This window comes from Parasteatoda tepidariorum, chromosome 2, assembly GCF_982258835.1.
Source record: "Parasteatoda tepidariorum strain Cologne lab strain chromosome 2, Ptep-v5.0, whole genome shotgun sequence".
NCBI classification, from domain to species: domain Eukaryota; kingdom Metazoa; phylum Arthropoda; class Arachnida; order Araneae; family Theridiidae; genus Parasteatoda; species Parasteatoda tepidariorum.
This window is the reverse complement of record NC_141756.1, coordinates 62,476,788-62,498,880: the sequence shown is the minus strand read 5'-3', so window position 1 is coordinate 62,498,880 and position 22,093 is coordinate 62,476,788. Positions and strand designations below refer to the sequence as shown.

The 22,093-nt window shown below is 30.0% G+C and overlaps 2 protein-coding genes across 5 annotated transcripts in view; one reads left to right on the top strand and one right to left on the bottom strand.

The window, feature by feature from the left end:
* Positions 1-284: 284 nt before the first annotated feature.
* LOC107437763 (uncharacterized) lies at positions 285-19,508 on the bottom strand. Its single transcript, XM_043045164.3, has 8 exons — positions 19,468-19,508; positions 16,254-16,481; positions 14,674-14,845; positions 7,998-8,183; positions 6,033-6,277; positions 4,400-4,606; positions 2,878-3,070; positions 285-609 (listed from the first exon to the last, which is right to left on the bottom strand). The coding sequence occupies exons 2-8, from the start codon at positions 16,417-16,419 to the stop codon at positions 408-410; spliced, it is 1,371 nt and encodes a 456-aa protein (XP_042901098.3). The 5' UTR covers positions 16,420-16,481; positions 19,468-19,508; the 3' UTR covers positions 285-407.
* Positions 19,509-21,835: 2,327 nt separating this feature from the next.
* The window catches only part of LOC107457469 (sorting nexin-13), a 40,952-nt gene continuing 40,694 nt past the window's right edge, over positions 21,836-22,093 (top strand). The window contains exon 1 of one of the 4 annotated variants that reach the window (XM_043045160.3): positions 21,836-22,084. Coding sequence is in view for 2 of the 4 variants with exons in the window: in XM_043045158.3 (XP_042901092.2) it covers positions 22,072-22,089 (18 nt within the window). In the remaining 2 variants the exon portion in view is untranslated. Of the gene's footprint in view, positions 22,090-22,093 lie in introns of all 4 variants that reach the window. The other 3 variants (XM_043045162.3, XM_043045158.3, XM_043045161.3) reach the window with 3 other exon arrangements.

The window sequence follows — 22,093 nt, the reverse complement described above, 5'->3', positions numbered from 1 at the left end:
TTTTGTGATAATTAATAATATAATTTTTTTTTGTGGTTAGCAAAATTCTAGAATCTTTTGTAGTCGTTTTACAGCTTGACTTCAAAACCCGCAGGGATTTTTTTTTCCCCTTCATATTCTCAATACGGGTTTCGACCCTATGATCTATGGTCAGTTTTCACTCTCTTGTTGCCTTTCGTCACTCTTCGTATTTTGTTGATCAAATTTCGTAACACCCAGCATAAAATTCGCTTGTTAAATCTGGGGCAAAAATAGTGTCTGATATAAATTAGTAGCAATAATATTACTTTATACTTCGTAATACATCAGGTTACATATTTGTCAGTGTTGATCTCTGTAAAATAAACACTTTTCACATTGCATAAAAACCAATTTTTAATATACAGTGGGAAATTTTTGCGAACATTCTAGAAATAATGTTCCAAACTCAATGCATCAATAGACGCGTTAGGAGATGTTGAGTTACCTTTCATATTTAAATAGCATGGTGGATGAAACTCTTCGAGTCTCACAATGTCTAGGAATGAGGAATATGTAGCGATGGCACCACCTAGAATTCCACTGGCACCAATAATGATTAGAATTATTTTCTTATAAGTGGGAAGCGATCTATGAGGATAAGGACAAACATTACTAATAAACAGTACTCACTATTTTTAATTAGATGTTTAGTAAAAATAAGTAGAATTTAAATTTTTTCTACGATGTGTATTTATAATAAGTAGAAAATTTAATTTATTACATATTGATAATTAAAACGGCAATACCAGACCATATAGTTATCTATCACCAAAGCTTGATATGCCTAACATTGTGAAGCAGGCTTTGATTTAATGATGTAGAATCCTCAAAAGATCGTGTTAAACTCTTTTCCAATTCGATTCAAAATAAAAACAAAATGATAATTTAAAACTTATGGAGGAAACGGCATAAATAGACTGACATATTATAAATGTTAAACATGTGAAAAATCAAAGTACTGACAATTCAAAAAATATTTTGGATGAAGGAATTGCACCTAACAAATCTTTTTTGTGATTGTGAGCTAATTAACCAGATACGAGCGTAACGAAAAGGATGGGTTAAGTGAAGCTTGATTAACAAGCTCGAGAAAAGGGTGAGAAACGAAGGTACTGTTAATATGCAGACCAAAAATAATTTCTGAGAACTAAAATACTCATCTTCAGAGCAATTAATAAACTTGAGATAATCTCTTTTCTGTATAAATCACGTTATGGAATCAGATGTTCTGAGAAAGTTTCCCTCATTAATAATAATAAGTTTTAAGAAATGATTTCGTTCGATAAGCTTATTATGATTTTATTACTCTGATCATACCTCAACTCAAGTGATGTCGCAGTGGAAAAATTGCTAAATGTATTCACAGTAGTGCACGTTGGTCAACGGCACTGAATCGCCAGAATCTGCTCCTAATTCCAACTACTTTAGAGCTTGAACTTGAATATTCGTAAATATGAAAAAATTTATGATCTTCCTTTCGTGGTTTAATCGATTCATCCACAATTATGCTAATTTACGGAACTATCAGCATAAATCTGGTCAAAATCAATCGATTGTTTGCTCAGAAAATGAACCTGCTAGTAAGCCTAAAAAGAACAAAACGAGAGCTGCTAACTCTGGCAATCGCTATCCATTATCCATGAGGATTGAGGATGTTCATGATTCTTCCCCTCAAGACCCACCGGTGCCCTTCGTTACTTTTACTGTTTCGACTAATATTAAACCAACTATTATTACAATACAGGTACTAAATCAGCAAACTGCTAGATAACTTTAAAAAAACAGCACTAGATGTCCTCTTTCCATCTCCACGACTTTCTGAATGACCAAACAATTCTAAATTTGTTACCTAAGGACTTTCTGTTTCACAAAATAACTCATTCTCAATCGTAGAAAATGTTTAAAGATGAAAAGACAAATTAGTAAACCTGGAGAAAGTCTTCAGCTTACAAATTTCTTAATGTAAGTTCTTAATGTAATTCAGCTGAAAAATATCTTAATTCAGCTGAACAATTGCAATTCCTTTGAAAGTTTCCCATTTACAATTCATCAGAAAACAACGAGATCTCTCCTGGATAAAGCAAAATTGGAGAACGCATTATAAGAACTAGGACATTTTTATAAGAGGTTCAATCACCCCCAATCTATCACCTTCAATCACCTTCTAAAAAGGGATTACCACGCGGCAATTCGACAAGTTTGTGAGAATATGGACTACCCGAGTTTTCTTTTCTCTCTTTTTTCAATTCAGAATGATTTGATACCACAGGCAACACCAGATGCACATTTGTAGCAAGCCACTTTCTAGGGTGGAGGTTGGACCTCCGATTCAGAGTAGATTCCGATCATTTTGCATTAATAATAAGCTTAAAACGATGTAAGCACAGCACATATATATTACAATTTACATACGCAATATTTATAAATGCACATATACAATTAGATCAAGAGGGAAAATGGTCATTTTAAAGGCAAAATGATATTTTAAAGGATTAATGCCCATCCGAACAACACATTATCGATATGTTAAGGTTTCAGAAAACTAATCAGATGGGTATGTGATGCATGCTTTCACTGTCAATTATTTAAGCTTTTATTGCTATAAGCATACAGTTGTTATAGTTAGGTCCCGTTAAAAGAAGATTTTGGCTCAGGTATTAAAAATCCGAATGATGATATATAATTTTAAAAAGAATATTATCAAGTTCAGAATAATATCGAGTCATCATTACTTTACTGAAAAGAGCAGCTTTTGATGAATCATTCATACTGGTCATTGCAAAATTCCACTAACATTGACCGTAAAAATCAAGCATTTACCCTTAAAATTATTATTAAGCATTAAAAAGCTGTTACCTGTCGGGCCAAGTAGGAAGAACATCTGAGCACAATTTGTAATAAAATAAACAAGGAAGCACTGTGGAGCATAATACGATAGCTGATGCACCCACTAAATTAAGTATTTTACCAAAGCGGGGAATAGACAGGGCTACGAATAGGACAAAAAGGAGTATTGTGACTCTAACCAGAACTCTTTGCCAACCAAATTCTGTAAAAAAAAAGGAAACTCAAATGTATGAAGTTTATAATTAGATTTTAGCGAATAACATTATCGACAAATATCTCGTAAGTAAATTCAAATCTAATAATTCTTACAGTAATAAAAACTAATACAAAAATATTAGGGTGCAGGTTAAGTTCTAAGTTCATATTTTCGAAGTTATATACACTTCTTGTCTAAGTTTTCGGGGGAAGAAAAAGCTTTAATGTGTTTTCTGAAGATAAATTAACCTTATACGTGCTATCTTAAGAATAGGTTATTAATTTCCTGTAAACTTTAGCCTTTGTTCTATAAAACTATAATGATCGCGTATGTATGCGGCCACAAAAACAATAAAATATCCTTTCTCACGTTAGCAACGAAGAGCTGTAAGAGACTGAGCTATAAGCTGGGCCGAGAGGAAGTGTAAAAAATATACTTTTCATTTAAGCAAAGAAATTGTACTGTATTTTTACTTGAATCGTGTTTCTTAATTTACGTAAGCTACCTATTATTTTAGATACATATTTTAGTTTTGATGATGCTTAATAATTCACGCAGATTGAGATAGCGGTGTTTCAAGGAATAAAGCTAAACGGGATAAAAAAAAATCTATATATTACTTATAGAGAAGTATGTTATTTATCGCAATCTACTTTTTTCTCTCAACCTTGGAATACTACTTCCTTTTTCACCTACTTTATTTATATGTTTTTTTTTATTCCTTTTTTTTCATCTTTTTCATTGGTTTTTATGGATTTTAAAATTTATAATATTTCTGAAATAAATGATTTCAAACTGTTTTGACTTGTAATTTAGAATTTTAAATATTTGGAAATTCTATAAATAATTCGTCATAAATATATTTTCAATGTAGTAGTATTCAAACGTAGGTATATCAATATTTTAATGTAGTATTCTAATGTAGGTTGTGTATTCAAAGTAGCATTCGAATGTAGGTATGTAAATTGAATAAAATAAATGTTAAGCAAAGATTTCAGAGGATATCTGTGTCACATAAGGTAATTTTGCATTTTAGAACATTTGCAGCTTTATTAACATTTTAGAACTTAATTTTGAGTAGAGAAACCGCAAAATGAGCATAATACCTAGTTAAACTACTGCATTATACTTAGATTAAAATCGTCTAGTATCCAATGAGTAAGCGAAATTAAATCGGCTTAGGAAGCCATGTGAAAAGATTTGCAAAAATTTTCATGGGTTAATGAACGCAGCGAGTAGGGACTAGGGCATTTTAGTTTAATATAATCTAAAATTTTTCAAAACTTCAAAAATTCAGTCGTAAATGTAACATGAGAAGTAAATACGTTGACTCACTATCGGGAACATTTAAGATGTCTTCAAATTCTTGACTTGTAGCGTTGATTACCATTAAGAAAACAAAGAGAGAACGAAAGGACATGAAAAATAATACTATGGTTCTGTATACAGAGGGTGGTGTAGAATCTGTAATATCCATATGTACAGTATCCCCATACACATGATAGCCAAATATTGTTATCGGAATGTACATCAAGAAAACGACTAAAAAAATGTGTTTAGAAAAATATTGACAATTAATTTTTTTACTTTAAAATTTCAAAATAATAAATAATTTTGTATCATAAAACAGGAGAAAATTTCTTAATAAATTAGTTGCAAACTAATTCTTAACCAAATGAGATGTTCAAGCTGACATCAGCTTGAACATATCATTTTGTTAAGAATTAGTTGATGATGCTTATATGATGATGCTTATTCAAACATATGGTGATGCTTATTCAAAACTGAACTTCATTGTAACGGCCTGTATACGCAGACTTGCTCAACTAAATTTAATGTATTGTAACACCTCAACACCAGTGATCTAGTGGTGTCCCCAAACTTTTTATTGCCACAGACCGGTCAACGTTTCATAATTTCGCCGCAGCCAACTGAAATTGGTGAACTCTGATTGTTTATATTTAAGATCGCTTTGATTTAATAATTTGATTTTTATATCTACCTTCTAATAAACATGCCTTCTAATAAATATTGTTAATATGCCTTCGAAATAAAACGCAGCTACTTGCGCCGTATTTGTGAGGCTTTTGGTGACGACTTTCAGTTCCCTGTAAGACTCTCGTACATTGAAAGTCGCGCAAACCCGAGAGAATACACCACAGTAAATAAAATGGATATAATTTAATGACTCTTGAGTGACCCGGTACCTTTTGATCCACTGCCCGATACACAGAAGAACAGTTAATCTAGAGGAAACTACCAATATAACCAATTGCTTAAGTTACAATGCATATAAAATTTTGACACTGAAAAGCACTTTTAATTATCTTGCCGTCAAAAACAAACCATATGCTAATTGATATTTTAATTTTGTGAAGAGCGTAGTTTTTACTGTATATTTAGCACATACGTAATCTGCCTACTTGAATATAATGAGACAATCTAATACGTAACAGTGAAGTTACTGATTCAGTTCAACCTTGGCTTAACTTCTATATTTTGCCTTAAATAATGCATCGTGTGCATTAGTTGATTGCTGATAGCAATTCGAGTGAGTAGAGAAAAAGCCTTTTAGTGACTTAATGCAAATTAACTGCAAAATGCAATGATTTATTTTTATATCTTTTAAAATACTTGAGAAAATAAAGATCATGCCTAGCTTTTCCTTTTTGTTCAAAAGTTTCGCATTGGTAAAGCGTAACCAATCAAATTGTTCACGTCTTATTGTTTGAACTCTGGGCCTTTTTAAATGCCGGAAAAGAGATGCTTTCTTAGGTTGTTGCCGACAAGACTTAGAACCCTCTCCCATTCCAAAATCACTTAAAGGCTGTCACTTAGCATCTTTACCCACTAAGATCAGCGAAATTTAATAATTTTGCAGAATCCTGTATTTTAAAATTCTACTCTCGTCTCCATTTTCGTAATAAGAAAGAATATACGTAAATATGAAAATATGGTATATACGTACTAGCAAAGCCTGTTATGACAGCCCTCGGAAATGCATCTTTGTTCTTCATATCATTTTGAAAAGTCGGAAAACTAGCTGCCCCACCAAATGAGAAGAATATTGATCCCATAGACAAAAAAAAAGATAGAAAAGTAGGATTTTTGTGGGTTACTTTCAAACTAGTCGATGAGGCATGTTTTGCAATAGCTACAAGCAGCATAATGATAGATCCGATGATAGTGACAAGGGCCAAAACAGCAGCTATCCTAAAGAAAGAAAGTTTTTTCCTAAACATATCATAAGGAACTAAAGTTAATCTGTCATAAAAAATGAAAATAGTCTAACCTGATATTATTATACGATACGGTTTTGAAGTACCATGATTTATGAATGTCATTTTGTAGCTGTTAACACTTGCATTTGAAAAATTGCATTTTTTTCTGTTTTTTGTTGTGTTGATTACATTTTTCACTTGCTGATTTATATCAAAGTTATATTTTGTTCCTACCATTACCATTCAAGTACTTTTTTTTTAAGGAGATGGGACTTTTGGGAAGCAATCGACAATTTCATTTAACTCAGCCTTCTCACTCCCATCATCCACCTATAAATTTACACCAAGTCATATTAAGTATCATTCATATGCGTCAAAAATGTAAATAAATTGAAACTTGAGCTGCACTGGTTCAGGGGATAGAGCGTTCGTCTCCCAATGAGGTAATCCAGGTTCGTATCCCAGCGGGGGCAGGTTGATACGAATTTTGCTCTTGTCTCGCACTGACCGCAGTGCTTACGTAAAATATATTTAGTAACAAACGGATCAATTGGTAGAATCCCATTACCGTCAGGCTAACCATGGAAGATTTTCATAGTTTCTCCCTGCATACAGCGCAACCACGGGCTACTTCCATTAAAAAGTTCTCCACGAGAGCTGGTTTGTCTCAATGCTTGACACGATGTGATCATCATGAGCTATCATTCATATACGTCAAAAGTGTGAATAGGCTAGAACCTGCTTATTCACACTTTTGACGTATATGAATTGGTGGTGATTCATCTTAAAAAGCTTTTCGTCTTCCAATGAGATGATCCAGATTCAAACCAGATTTGGTTAACACGAATTCTTCTCCCGACTCACACTAGTACACAGTGCTGACATAAAATATCCTCAGTGTATGACCGATCTTGGGTTTAAATCTCCTTGCCATCAGGAAAACCGTGAATGATTTTTTCCATGTTACGCAAATGCGGGTTAGTTCCAGTAAAATGTTCTGCGCGAAATCCAGTATGCCCTAATACTTGGTTCATGAATTCCCTTGTCTTCTGGGGCTGGGTTTACATACTACAAAGCTAAGGAGTTGAATATTGATAGTTATAAACTCAGAATTGGGTAGGCTGTTTAATACCGGTTTTAAAATAAAATATAAAATGAGCTAGATCTATAGAACTGATATTTTTCGGTATTTATTAATTTCAAGCTGTGGTAAAAAACCTATTACTACAATACCTTTATAAGCTTCTAATCTTAGTATATTAAGTACCTATTATTTCAACACCTATTTTAGCTACCAATATTATATTAGATACCTATTACCAGAATACTATAAATACCAATTATTACAATTATTTTAACCTCATCCAATGAAAGTTTGGCGATTTATTGCTTACCATTAAATATATGAGCATGGCAACATAGAAAATTTTACTCACTTCGAATAAAAGAATGCAGAATTGCTGAGATGTTTTAAGAACATTATAAATTTAAGTATTTTATAATTTATTCTGTAGATCGAAAGCAATATTATATACTTTTTAACGGTATTTTATTAATATCGAAAAAGGAGAGGAATTTTAACTTTTTCATGAAGAATGAAGGACCGATTATTCAAAACATTACATAAGTACTAATTTTTATTAATGGTAATCACGCTTAGTAATATTTAACGTCGAAAACAAGTGTGAAAGGCTTATACGATATTATTATACCAGAAATCTTTTGGTGTCCCAAACCACATCATGGGACATATTACGGCTGCTAAAATAAGAATCCAATAACAGAAAGGTATTCCCCATGATGATGGAATCAATTTGGCTATCATTTCGGCTGGAAGTAACAGATACACTATTGAAATACCTAAAAAATTGATCTCCAAAACAACAGACAAGAAGTTCCTGGAAGAGAAAGCATTTATTTTGTTGAATAAAAGCTATGCATTTAACTAAAAAGTATGATTTAGACTTTTTCAACTAGAAATACGAATGAAAATTCTACGAATCAAACCTCATTCATCCAGTTTCGAGAAGAGCTTTGTTTGAAAATGACCATTGTAAGGAACTTCTTTTAAATTATTTTCGAACTGAATATTATTTTAAAGGGTTCCATGTGTTTTAAAATTTAAAAAAAAAATACTCTTAATATTTTCCAGCCGTGGCAAAGAGATACTAAAAAAATACAAAATGACTTCAATTTTTTCTAGCAGTTTCACTATCATTAAACTGAATAGATTCTTTTCAAATTTCTTTTTAAGTTCAGTTTGCGTGAAGTTATTTGGGTTTAAAACACAAAGCTGCATTGTAAGCTTCTGGAACGTAACGAATTAATTATTCAGTTGAACTGAATTTCTATTTAAGAGAAATTGAGAGAAAAATTCTTTTTACATTCTTATTTTCGCATTACATTTATTATTCTTTTCAAATTTCTCTTTAAGTTCGGTTTGCGTGAAGTTATTTGGGTTTACAACACAAAGCTGCATTGTAAGCTTCTGGAACGTAACAAATTAATTATTCAGTTGAACTGAATTTCTATTTAAGAGAAATTGAGAGAAAAATTCTTTTTACATTCTTATTTTCGCATTACATTTATTATTCTTTTCAAATTTCTCTTTAAGTTCGGTTTGCGTGAAGTTATTTGGGTTTACAACACAAAGCTGCATTGTAAGCTTCTGGAACGTAACGAATTAATTATTCAGTTGAACTGAATTTCTATTTAAGAGAAATTGAGAGAAAAATTCTTTTTACATTCTTATTTTCGCATTACATTTATTATTCTTTTCAAATTTCTCTTTAAGTTCGGTTTGCGTGAAGTTATTTGGGTTTACAACACAAAGCTGCATTGTAAGCTTCTGGAACGTAACAAATTAATTATTCAGTTGAACTGAATTTCTATTTAAGAGAAATTGAGAGAAAAATTCTTTTTACATTCTTATTTTCGCATTACATTTATTATTCTTTTCAAATTTCTCTTTAAGTTCGGTTTGCGTGAAGTTATTTGGGTTTACAACACAAAGCTGCATTGTAAGCTTCTGGAACGTAACAAATTAATTATTCAGTTGAACTGAATTTCTATTTAAGAGAAATTGAGAGAAAAATTCTTTTTACATTCTTATTTTCGCATTACATTTATTATTCTTTTCAAATTTCTCTTTAAGTTCGGTTTGCGTGAAGTTATTTGGGTTTAAAACACAAAGCTGCATTGTAAGCTTCTGGAACGTAACAAATTAATTATTCAGTTGAACTGAATTTCTATTTAAGAGAAATTGAGAGAAAAATTCTTTTTACATTCTTATTTTCGCATTACATTTATTATTCTTTTCAAATTTCTCTTTAAGTTCGGTTTGCGTGAAGTTATTTGGGTTTAAAACACAAAGCTGCATTGTAAGCTTCTGGAACGTAACGAATTAATTATTCAGTTGAACTGAATTTCTATTTAAGAGAAATTGAGAGAAAAATTCTTTTTTCATTCTTATTTTCGCATTACATTTATTATTCTTTTCAAATTTCTCTTTAAGTTCGGTTTGCGTGAAGTTATTTGGGTTTACAACACAAAGCTGCATTGTAAGCTTCTGGAACGTAACAAATTAATTATTCAGTTGAACTGAATTTCTATTTAAGAGAAATTGAGAGAAAAATTCTTTTTACATTCTTATTTTCGCATTACATTTATTATTCTTTTCAAATTTCTCTTTAAGTTCGGTTTGCGTGAAGTTATTTGGGTTTACAACAAAAAGCTGCATTGTAAGCTTCTGGAACGTAACAAATTAATTATTCAGTTGAACTGAATTTCTATTTAAGAGAAATTGAGAGAAAAATTCTTTTTACATTCTTATTTTCGCATTACATTTATTATTCTTTTCAAATTTCTCTTTAAGTTCGGTTTGCGTGAAGTTATTTGGGTTTAAAACACAAAGCTGCATTGTAAGCTTCTGGAACGTAACAAATTAATTATTCAGTTGAACTGAATTTCTATTTAAGAGAAATTGAGAGAAAAATTCTTTTTACATTCTTATTTTCGCATTACATTTATAATTCTTTTCAAATTTCTCTTTAAGTTCGGTTTGCGTGAAGTTATTTGGGTTTACAACACAAAGCTGCATTGTAAGCTTCTGGAACGTAACGAATTAATTATTCAGTTGAACTGAATTTCTATTTAAGAGAAATTGAGAGAAAAATTCTTTTTACATTCTTATTTTCGCATTACATTTATTATTCTTTTCAAATTTCTCTTTAAGTTCGGTTTGCGTGAAGTTATTTGGGTTTACAACACAAAGCTGCATTGTAAGCTTCTGGAACGTAACAAATTAATTATTCAGTTGAACTGAATTTCTATTTAAGAGAAATTGAGAGAAAAATTCTTTTTACATTCTTATTTTCGCATTACATTTATTATTCTTTTCAAATTTCTCTTTAAGTTCGGTTTGCGTGAAGTTATTTGGGTTTACAACACAAAGCTGCATTGTAAGCTTCTGGAACGTAACGAATTAATTATTCAGTTGAACTGAATTTCTATTTAAGAGAAATTGAGAGAAAAATTCTTTTTACATTCTTATTTTCGCATTACATTTATTATTCTTTTCAAATTTCTCTTTAAGTTCGGTTTGCGTGAAGTTATTTGGGTTTACAACACAAAGCTGCATTGTAAGCTTCTGGAACGTAACAAATTAATTATTCAGTTGAACTGAATTTCTATTTAAGAGAAATTGAGAGAAAAATTCTTTTTACATTCTTATTTTCGCATTACATTTATTATTCTTTTCAAATTTCTCTTTAAGTTCGGTTTGCGTGAAGTTATTTGGGTTTACAACACAAAGCTGCATTGTAAGCTTCTGGAACGTAACGAATTAATTATTCAGTTGAACTGAATTTCTATTTAAGAGAAATTGAGAGAAAAATTCTTTTTACATTCTTATTTTCGCATTACATTTATTATTCTTTTCAAATTTCTCTTTAAGTTCGGTTTGCGTGAAGTTATTTGGGTTTACAACACAAAGCTGCATTGTAAGCTTCTGGAACGTAACAAATTAATTATTCAGTTGAACTGAATTTCTATTTAAGAGAAATTGAGAGAAAAATTCTTTTTACATTCTTATTTTCGCATTACATTTATTATTCTTTTCAAATTTCTCTTTAAGTTCGGTTTGCGTGAAGTTATTTGGGTTTACAACACAAAGCTGCATTGTAAGCTTCTGGAACGTAACGAATTAATTATTCAGTTGAACTGAATTTCTATTTAAGAGAAATTGAGAGAAAAATTCTTTTTACATTCTTATTTTCGCATTACATTTATTATTCTTTTCAAATTTCTCTTTAAGTTCGGTTTGCGTGAAGTTATTTGGGTTTACAACACAAAGCTGCATTGTAAGCTTCTGGAACGTAACAAATTAATTATTCAGTTGAACTGAATTTCTATTTAAGAGAAATTGAGAGAAAAATTCTTTTTACATTCTTATTTTCGCATTACATTTATTATTCTTTTCAAATTTCTTTTTAAGTTCGGTTTGCGTGAAGTTATTTGGGTTTACAACACAAAGCTGCATTGTAAGCTTCTGGAACGTAACGAATTAATTATTCAGTTGAACTGAATTTCTATTTAAGAGAAATTGAGAGAAAAATTCTGTTTACATTCTTATTTTCGCATTACATTTATTTACAGAACTATACGAGCTTGTGTGTGTTTATTACAAAGAACGTCTCATAAACCCATTTTATAAAATAAATAGAAAAGCAGGTAGCTTTGAATAAATAAAAAGAGCATAAAGTTATACCGTGTCTACCCCTTGTGGATCGGATTTTTTTGTACTATAACTCTAAACTTTAAGACTTAAAAGGCACCATCTGAAATATGATAATTAATTAGGGCGTGCATTAGTTAACGAAAATCTGAGTCAAAAACATATTTTCTCTGAATAAACAAACTTTTTTCTGTTGACTGATTTGAATTATTGACACTCAAAATACGCGGATTAACCGCAATTCTAGGAAATATAGTCCCAATTGGAATCAATAGGTGGAAGTGCGGTCAAATTTTTGGAGTGTTGAATGTCGAATGCTTAACGTTTATTTTAAGACTTGTGTATTTCGGTATAACTAGATGATTTTTTAAGCGAATTCACAGTTTTTGTTACACAATTATAAAATTCATTTGTCCATAGATAAATCATAATAAAAAATTGTCTATTACTTTTATTATTTTATTTGATGATGTAAAAATTTTTGAATTGCAAGGTATACAAATCTTTGCCTCATTTTAAAGTATTAAATTTGAAATAGAATAATATAAAATTTGTAGGAACTAGGTAAATTTTAAAAAATTTATTGAATTTTAAAATTTACGTTAAAAAAATTTGTTTTCCCGTCAATAATTTTTAAAATTTCAATTAAATTTCATAGTTCCTCATTTAAAATTACATACTTTAAAATCTCTCTATATCAAAAAATTGTAAGTCCCACTCCAGTTGTTTTGAATGTTACAATTTGTTTTGCTGCACAAAAACTGTAAGACTTAAGTACTTGAAAACACAAAGTCGCAGGAAAATAGGAAAATATACAGAAAGTACAATGGCATAAAAAATTAACACTCGATAAGTACTTCGAGAATTATTAAATGTTAGACTTTCAGCAAAAAAAACAAAGAGTCCCAGTCTGCAGTTCTCAGAAATGCAATTAAAATAATTTGACTTGCTGCAATATTTGTTTATGAACTTAACACGATCTTTTTCTTTTAATTCTAATTTGTTTTAAAGTTATTGCAATTTTAAATGCTTTCTTTCTGATTTTTTTCACTTTTTTTGAAATTATCGTAACATTTTGTTTGGTTGTGCAGAAACTATAAAACGTATAAATTTGAAATTACGAAGTCGTCTTAAAAATGTATGAGAAAAACAATGGAACAAAAAAATTTAAATTCGATAATAAGTTTTTTTAGCAAAATATTAAATGTTAAATTTTAAATATAATAATAACTTGTGAACAGCTCTACAGTCAGTAGAAATGCAGTTACAGAGTTGAAATTTGACGTGTTTAAGGGCTATTTTCATTTATGAACTTAAAGCGAGAATTTGTTTTAAATTCCATTTTATTGGAAAATTATTGCAATTGTGAGCTTTTTTTCGGGACTTTTCTTTCACTTTTATTGTTTCAAATTGCAACTACATATTCATTTTTTTAAAAAAAAAATGATATTTATAGCGATCTCGTGTTTTATAAACTCGCACTTGATTCAATGCGAAATATCACTAAAAAGTGAATGAAGATTTAAAAAATAAGAAAGTGAAAGATAAGAGGATACCAGATAAACATAGTTAAAAATGATATATTTTAAAATTAAAGACTGAAAACAAATTGAAAAATGTTTCCAACTCGATCTGCTGTATGATATAAGGTTATTATATATTGTTAACATTTAAAATTACTTCGAATTTATTTCTTCTTATTGTGTCACACATCCCTAAGTGTCAATTCATATATCCCTTATGAATTGACTAACATATTAACAAAATGTGCTTACATAAAAAATATAATAATTATATATTTTATAAACATAACTATCTTTCTCTTACCGATTTTTAAGAACAAAAAAAATGGAGATGAATGAGAAGCAACTTGTTGGCTCGTGAGGGGAGCCTCCACGTTTACCTAACAATTCAAAACATTTTTTACCGTTATCAAATAATTTAATAAAACAAATAATAAATAATTATTAAAAAAAATTTTTTACATGAAATTAACTTTTGTTGAATGAGTTTCATCATTAAGTGCAGAAAAACCTGCAAGAAAAATCTGCTTCGAATTCTCTCGGATTACAACGAAATACGTAAAACGTTAAATTAAAATTAAGGGATCCAAGCATTTGACTGCTCTTCTATTTTAACTAGTGAGACCTTATCTCTCAGATTGTGGTTGACATCAATGTTATGACAATCAAGAATCCGCGTCCGACAAGAAAAATCATTTTTATTCCGAGAAAGTAGGTTTTCAGCAAAAATCTGATCATCAGATAAAAGGTTACTCAAGGTGCTGACTTTTTTTATTTTACATACTGTACATCTAAGGTTACTTTGGAATTCGAACTCGCATTTTTATATAAATCACTTAATACCTACAAAAATACGAAACAAAGAAATTTCCATATTCATAATATTATTTCAAGCAAAACATAAAAAACAAACTTATAATAATTTCGTTTTTCATAATTTTATTAAATTATTCTGGAATTAGACAGTTTGAAATCAGTTAAAAATAAGTTAGGAAGTAAAATAATATACGTTTATTAATGGTTTTTGAGCCACAATTCGGGAATTAATAAAACATTTCTCTTACCATAATTTTCACAGTTTTGACATTTATAGGAAAAGAGTTTTATTATTTTTCTTATGAGTATATTTACCTCATGTGTACTCCATATGCTTTTTCAGCAATGGCTGGATATGGCTTCCTGTGTCTAACATTTCTGAATTCGACATATCTTTCTTCAAGAATGTTCCAACAACGAGCTAAACATAATCCAGCATACAATGAAGCTGAGCAGCACAATATTATAAACACTATTCCACCCCAACCTATAAAATGATTTTTAAACGTATGCATTATCTACCTTATATGTAGGCGAATATATGTAAATACAACAATGTAAAGTGATTTGAATTTTTTTTAATAAACGAAATTGAAGAAAAAAAATTATCTATAGGATGTTTATTGATAATTGCTTTTAATATAATTTTTTTTAGCAATCTTGTTAAAATTTAAGTCAAAAAAATGTGTATATACATTAGGGGTCACAAATTAATATTTAAGCTAGGAAAAAACAAAAACAGTATCGAAATCTGACAAAATGCTAAGCAGGCAGAACTAAGAACAACAAGATCTGTTTGTTCACCAGAGAAAACCTGGAATAATTAATATTTCATTCTAAGATACCTCGAAGTTTCATCAGGCAAACAAACTATTTTTCTCTACTCCTGCCTGCCTCTCTATTAATTAACATATTACGATATCATTTTTATTCTTCCATTTCTGGAATAATAGTTTGTGATTCCTTATGTGCATATGTTTGTTTTTACTTCATTTTTGACATTCTAAAAATTGCTGGTAATTAATAAACATCTTATACAATAAGGTTATCAATTCAGAGGTTGAAAACGTAAAGAAGGTATGGTACATCATAAGGATTAAAAATCATATAGCCACCCCAGACCAAAAATGTCATAGTGCACCGCTAAATTTGCTGCCCTATTATGAACAGACTATTCAATCACATTTGAAGAGAGAGAACTTTTTCTTAATCTAAATTATTTTAATTTAATTTTTTAATTAATTACTTTAAAAAAAACGTTCTTTAAAAAGTCCAGATTTTGTTTTTTTATTTACAAGATATTTCGAATTTATTGACTTGGCAACTAAAGTGCTAAGTTCGCCAATTAGTTCACAAAATTGAATAATACATAAAAACGGCAATTTTTAGAGCTACTCTTGAACACAATATTTAACATTTATCATTTATCAATAGAATTTTTAAAAAAATTTAAACAATTTAGACGAATGCGGGTAAAAATGAGCAAAAACGGCCTATATATTATAAGGAAGAGCCCCTAGCGCTGCGTGATGACATTTCCTGTCATAGGTTGATGTTCAACTTTTGTTCTTTTTTATGTGCCCTACCTCCCTTCTAAGTTTAGATTATAACTGTTAACAAAATTATAACTGTTAAGTAGATTATAACTGTCATACTGCATAATAAGGAAGTCCCTCTACTGATATAGGATAACATTTCCGGTCATAGGTTGTTATGCGATTTTTGTTTTTATGATGTATTCGCATTTGTTTCTTTTTTCATATTCTACCTCTCCTCTAAGTTTATAACTGTTATACTGATTCATACTGTATATTGTTCATTGTAACATTTTAAAAGATTTGAGATGATTATACAGGATTTGAAATGATGGAAGAAAAGCGATATAAAAGCGTTACCGGTATCTGCTAAAGCTCTAGGTAAAACAAGTACTCCACTGCCTGCCATATTGCTCACAATAAAGAATGTTCCGATCCAAAATGAGTAGCCCTCTCTTTCTCCTAATTTCTTCTCCACCCTGTTAGCAGTAGATGTAGCTGAAGCAGCAGCAGCCGGGTCTATCATGTTTGCTTACCTTCTGAAATAATTGTAGGATAGAGTTGTGCTGGAAATAATGATGCACAATACTGAAAAATACATTATAAATAAATAAATATAAAAATAATGAAAGAAAAATAATCCTTCAAAAAAAAAAATTAAATAAAGTTCTAAGATGGCAATTTTTTTTTTAAATTTTTTTATTTTAATTATGGTTAGTTGACCAAATTAAAGCTACGAAGCTTATATTAGTTTTCTTTATTATAAATTAAATAATACAAAAAATACACACCGAATAAAAAAGAATGATTTGGTTAAAATAGTAATCCAATTTATGAAGAATATTAAGGATACTGTTCACTCAAAAAAGTTGGAAAAAATAATATTGAAGCATATACAATGTATACAAGGGAGATGACAAGTCAATGCTGTATGATGATATAAACATAGAGATTTCAATTAAATATTTTATTTATTTATTAATGTTTTTTTTTTCTTCAAATGTAGGTTTCATAGCAGCTTATGTGATGTTTCACTTCCTTGACTATACAATCAATGCTTTAGATTTTAATCGAACCGCCCTCGTTAATAAAACCATTCGCGAGCTTATTTTAATGGGACTGTCCAATAATAGTTAATTAGTAGAGAAAGTTTGACTTATGTTAAGATTTTTGTTTTTGAAGAATGTATAAATTTCAAAAAAATTATCGTTCAAGCAAGTAATATAGCTATCTGAAAATATCCTAGCGAAATTATTTGATGCTTAATTTGATGGTTATAACAAATCGATATTCTTTATCAAAAAAAATTTAAACGCAAGCGGCACTTGTCACTTATTTTCGATAAAAACATAGACAAACAAATTGCGGGAGAATACGAAGATAATTAAAATTAAACTTAAAATTCTCAAAAAGTCAATACTAGAAAAATTAAAAGTTTTATTAACTCTTATTTATACTGAAAATGAATAACATAATGCTTAAAAAGACTATTTTTTTAGCATAATATGTATTTTCGCATGCATATAGCTGCAAACAGAAAATAAAATACAGTACTTAATTTAGTTACTACTTTATAAGGAATGAGCACATTTAACCTTGAGAACATTGTAGTTTTGAGTAAAATTAATAAAAAATACTTTTATTAAAAATATTTGTGGCCACTTTTTATGACAAACGAAAGTGAAGAATGTGGCTGCTCATCGCATGGACTAATAGAATTAATAGGGAAACAGAAGATTTGTAGGGTACTCCAAGGGTACTATTTCAACTTTAACATATTTAACTTATACAATCTATATATATATTTCTCTTACACGGCACCAAAAAAAGCCTCATTACAACTCCCCGAATGGCAACGTTAGAAAATCGACCAATGATTGCTGCTAAAAATGTCACATGCCAAATCTAGCTCAGGTGGCTCAACATATAGCTCTTTTAAAAACGGAAATAATAACCAGAGTGAGCATTGTCAGGTTGTTCAATTCAGATTCATGCCCTAAAAACATGATAATAAAATTTAATGCCATGTAATGTAATGGCACTAGATTAATTGTTACAAACTTGCAGCGTAATTTAATTGAAGCTAAACTGATTGATGATGATGAAGCAGGTACATTTTTCATTCCGAGAATACCTCTAATCCCCTCTGATAACAACATGCCGTTCTCTTTTAAGAGAAAACCATTTCCTATTAGGCTGGCCTTCTCCATGACTGTAAATAAGTCACAAGGTCAGACTTTTGAGAAAAACAGTTTAGTATTGACTAAACAAGTTTTTAGTCATGGACAACTTTATGTTGGCCTGTCAAGAGTTAAGTCATTTGACAGCCTTTCAGTAATTGCTCCAAGATGCCAAATCTATAATTGTGTTTTCAAAGAAATTCTAAATGCTTAGTGCTAATTTCTTAGAGTTTTGCAGAAAAAAAATGTTTTTTGGAAAAAATTTATTTGAAACTTCTATTGGCAATAGGCAAGGGGAACTGCCAAAATCAAAACTCCCCGATTAGAAATGCAGCATGGCGACCTCCACGTGATATTTCTCGGGTAATGCTAACAGCCATGCATTTTAATTTATTGTATGTAAAACATCCTTATTTTGTTCTAAAATGTTATGTACTTTATCACAAATGTTAATTATAGAAATTGATTTCAATAATGCTGATCACCAAAAAATATTTCATTTGGCGATAAAACAAATTTTTGTGTTCTTGAAAATGAAAGACTTTTTGAGGGATATTATCTCACAAGGAAAAGTTAGGGTTTAAAGTTTATATTTTTAAATAATAAAAAAATTTTCTAAAACTTTCAGAATTTCTAGCATTAACTAATTTATTATACACATTTAGTTGAATTTAGGTGAGTGACTGCAATATTTGATAATTTATTTTGCTAATATGTTTTTCATTTAGCTAATGCTTTAATTTTTTCACCATGTACAATCAAAATAGCTAATTAACTTTTAATAAAAGCCAATAAGAACAGTGCTAGAATTCTTCTACATGAGTACAATACTATGTCTTTGATGATAATAAACTATGTCTTTGTGCTAGAACATTGTGTTCATTGGCGAGCGAGGGCAGCGAGCCATGGTTCACGGCGTGAACCACATAGGATTGCGTAGCAATTCTCGGGGGTTGGCGAGCGTAAGCGAGCAGGGGGTGGAGCCTCCTAGTACTTATTTAAACATCAATATGCAACAATATTTATTTGACAAGATGTGTTCAAATAGTTAAAAAGCCATAATCTTGGGTTGCATAATCATATTCTATCAAAAGAATATTGTGTTAATATAAAATTAAGAACACGTTGTTCAATGAAATATATGACAATATAGTTGCACAGTTTTTTCCTTTTTTTTAATTTCTTTTACTTACTTTTGAATATCATAATTTTCATACAGTAAACACATACATCATTATAGCGTGAATTCTTAATTTCTTTTTTAATCAAAATTATTGTTTCAGAAATTATTTTCGGAATCATTTTATTTATATTGCATATATATGTATTTAAAAGAAAGGAACTCAAATATAATTTTACTTTTATTAAATAAAGAACTTTAAAATAGAGTTTACCTTTTATTTTCTAGTAAGCTTTAAAAAAATACACAAAGTATCACAAATATTTAAATTCTCAATGCAAATACAACTTAATCGAATTAAGATAGAGAAACTAAGTACTATCTTAAGTCATTTAATACTTATGACAGCTAATGAAATTTAGTTATACTGCAGATTTTAAAGAAATCAGTATTATCGTTAACAAATCAACTAGATATAAAAATACGAGAGTAATTTTTTGTGATAAATATAAAATTCATTAAAAACAAAGTTAAAAATCGCAAATGGTAAAAATTTGATTAAAAGCCTTAAAGGATGTCCAAGCCAGAGATCACTGAGTGGAATAAAACAATAAATTGTCATTTGCACTATTCCTATTGAAAGATTCATATACAAATCCCAATCATAGAGTTGAAATACTGTTGACTACTATATCAACTCTTGATCCCAATAGAAACGCATTCTTGTGGGTCTGTCTTGCTGTGATCTGTTACTAATTGTTCATTGATGGTTTTTTTCTAGTGGGCAAGTAAGTAAAGCGATCTCAGCTTAGACATCTCCCTGCAATTTTTGGAGTTGCAATGGTACACCTTTCTCATTAAGATAAACGATGATTTTAGCCTACAAGTTACGTCCTCTTTAAGAGGTAAATAATCTCTTTAGTCAATTTAATGAAATTTTTATTTCATAACGTTTATTTAATAAAAATAAAGGTATTCAATAACAATTGTACCATTTGTGATTTCGAGAGCTGTTTTCGCTGAATTTTAAGTCAACTTCAGTAACAGTAGGGAAACATTGCAATTTTTCAAAAAGGAGTTGTTTTACGTGAGCTTAGGACTGGAAAAATATGCTATAAAATATGAAGAATCAGAACACAAAAGACTGATCAGAAAAATAAAACATTCATATTTGTTTGAGTTGAATTTAAAACAGATTATGTAATAAAATTTTGAAGACTTTCTTCTCGGAGCATCTAACAACGACACATCTAATTAACTCTGAAATTTTTATTTAAGAAGCGTAAATATACATCATTGATTGATGCATCAGCAAACAGTTTGCACTGCAAATATGATAATTTATTAAGTTTCCACTCAAATAAATTCGCTTCATTCTGAATAAAAAGTGCACCGAATTTACTGCTGAACACTCATTTTAACAAAATTTTTAAAGACAGTTTCCCTCTATATAAAGAAATTGTAAGCGCCACCGCTGTTTTAGGTGCTCATTAACTTAAAATTTCATTTTGTTTCGCTACCCGCACAAACTATTAGACTTAAAATTGCGATATATATATATATATATATATTGCGCAGAATGTATGATAATCCATAGATATACATAGAGAAATGTACAGGAAGTAACACAGAGATTGAAAAATATTTAAATTTAACATCCGATATTAGTTCGAGAGTGTTTGAATTACAGTAAAAAATTGCTGTGTTGGTAGATTTGTGTATTACTGAAATACAACGGCGGAGTTTCAATTTGAAATCATAAAAGGGGCAATTCGTGGATTATTTATTTTGGCAGTTTTTTTTTTAAAAAATATTGGCGATTTATTCATTGTTGTAGAGAAATTTGTTCATCATATCCAAACCCTTGCAAGACCCATTTCGCCAATGGGTAAAAAAAAACAATGATGATCGAATGAAAAGCAATTTCTGGGTTAAGGAGCGGAAATGCTATATCCCTACTTATGAAAATGAGCTAGCCGATCAGACTCGTCTTTCCAGAACTCATAGTCTAGAACTCATCTCGTCTTTCTAAACAGTAGCTTTTGGAAATGCGCCTTTAAACAATTGGATGCTTGCAAGTTACGTAGGTAAATCGACGCATTGTTGATTCAAAAACTAATCACGTTCAAATCGCAGGAATGACGCTAGCTTTCAGGAATCCAATAAAATCTAATTTAAATTACACGGTTAGGCATAATCATTTTTTCTTAATTAGTTGCAAATATCTAATTGCATTAATTGGTAAATACCATAAATCTGTTCTTTGCTACCAAAACGGGGGTGCCATCGCCTTGTCTCTAGAGAGGATCAAAATTTTAATAGCCTGTCTTTGGATTTTTCTCAGCGGCCATTCCTGCTACATGTGATTTATGCACTTTCCATTGCCATCGAAGCAAATTGAGTATTTGAATGGCAAGTTCATAGCAAGAAAATGTTTTTCAGTCTTCCTAGAAAGCAATTGGAAGGGAGAGAACCAATGATATAGATAATTACTCGTTAGAAATGTATCCTCTAACGTAATGTAATGAAATATACATTGAGATTGAAAAATAAATAAATAACCAAACAAGCACAGCGCACATGCGTTTCTTTTTGTTACAGTCTAATTGAGTCTTAAAATTTATTTATAATATAAATTAGTTGAACTGGCAACAGGAATTTCACTTTTTTTCTACTGCTTTTTGATCGCTGATTTGTTTACATTTTACACTGCTTTCCTGTCTGGTTTTTCCTTATAATTTTCAGATTTAATGACCATAACAACTTCAGTTTTCAATTCATCATGCTATTATTGCTTGAACTAATTTGATTTGCTATGCATCAGTTGCAGAAAATGTTCATAGTAAGCGTGACATGCATTCTGTAAAAGTTCATCAATATGCCTTTTTGCGGTATGGTAG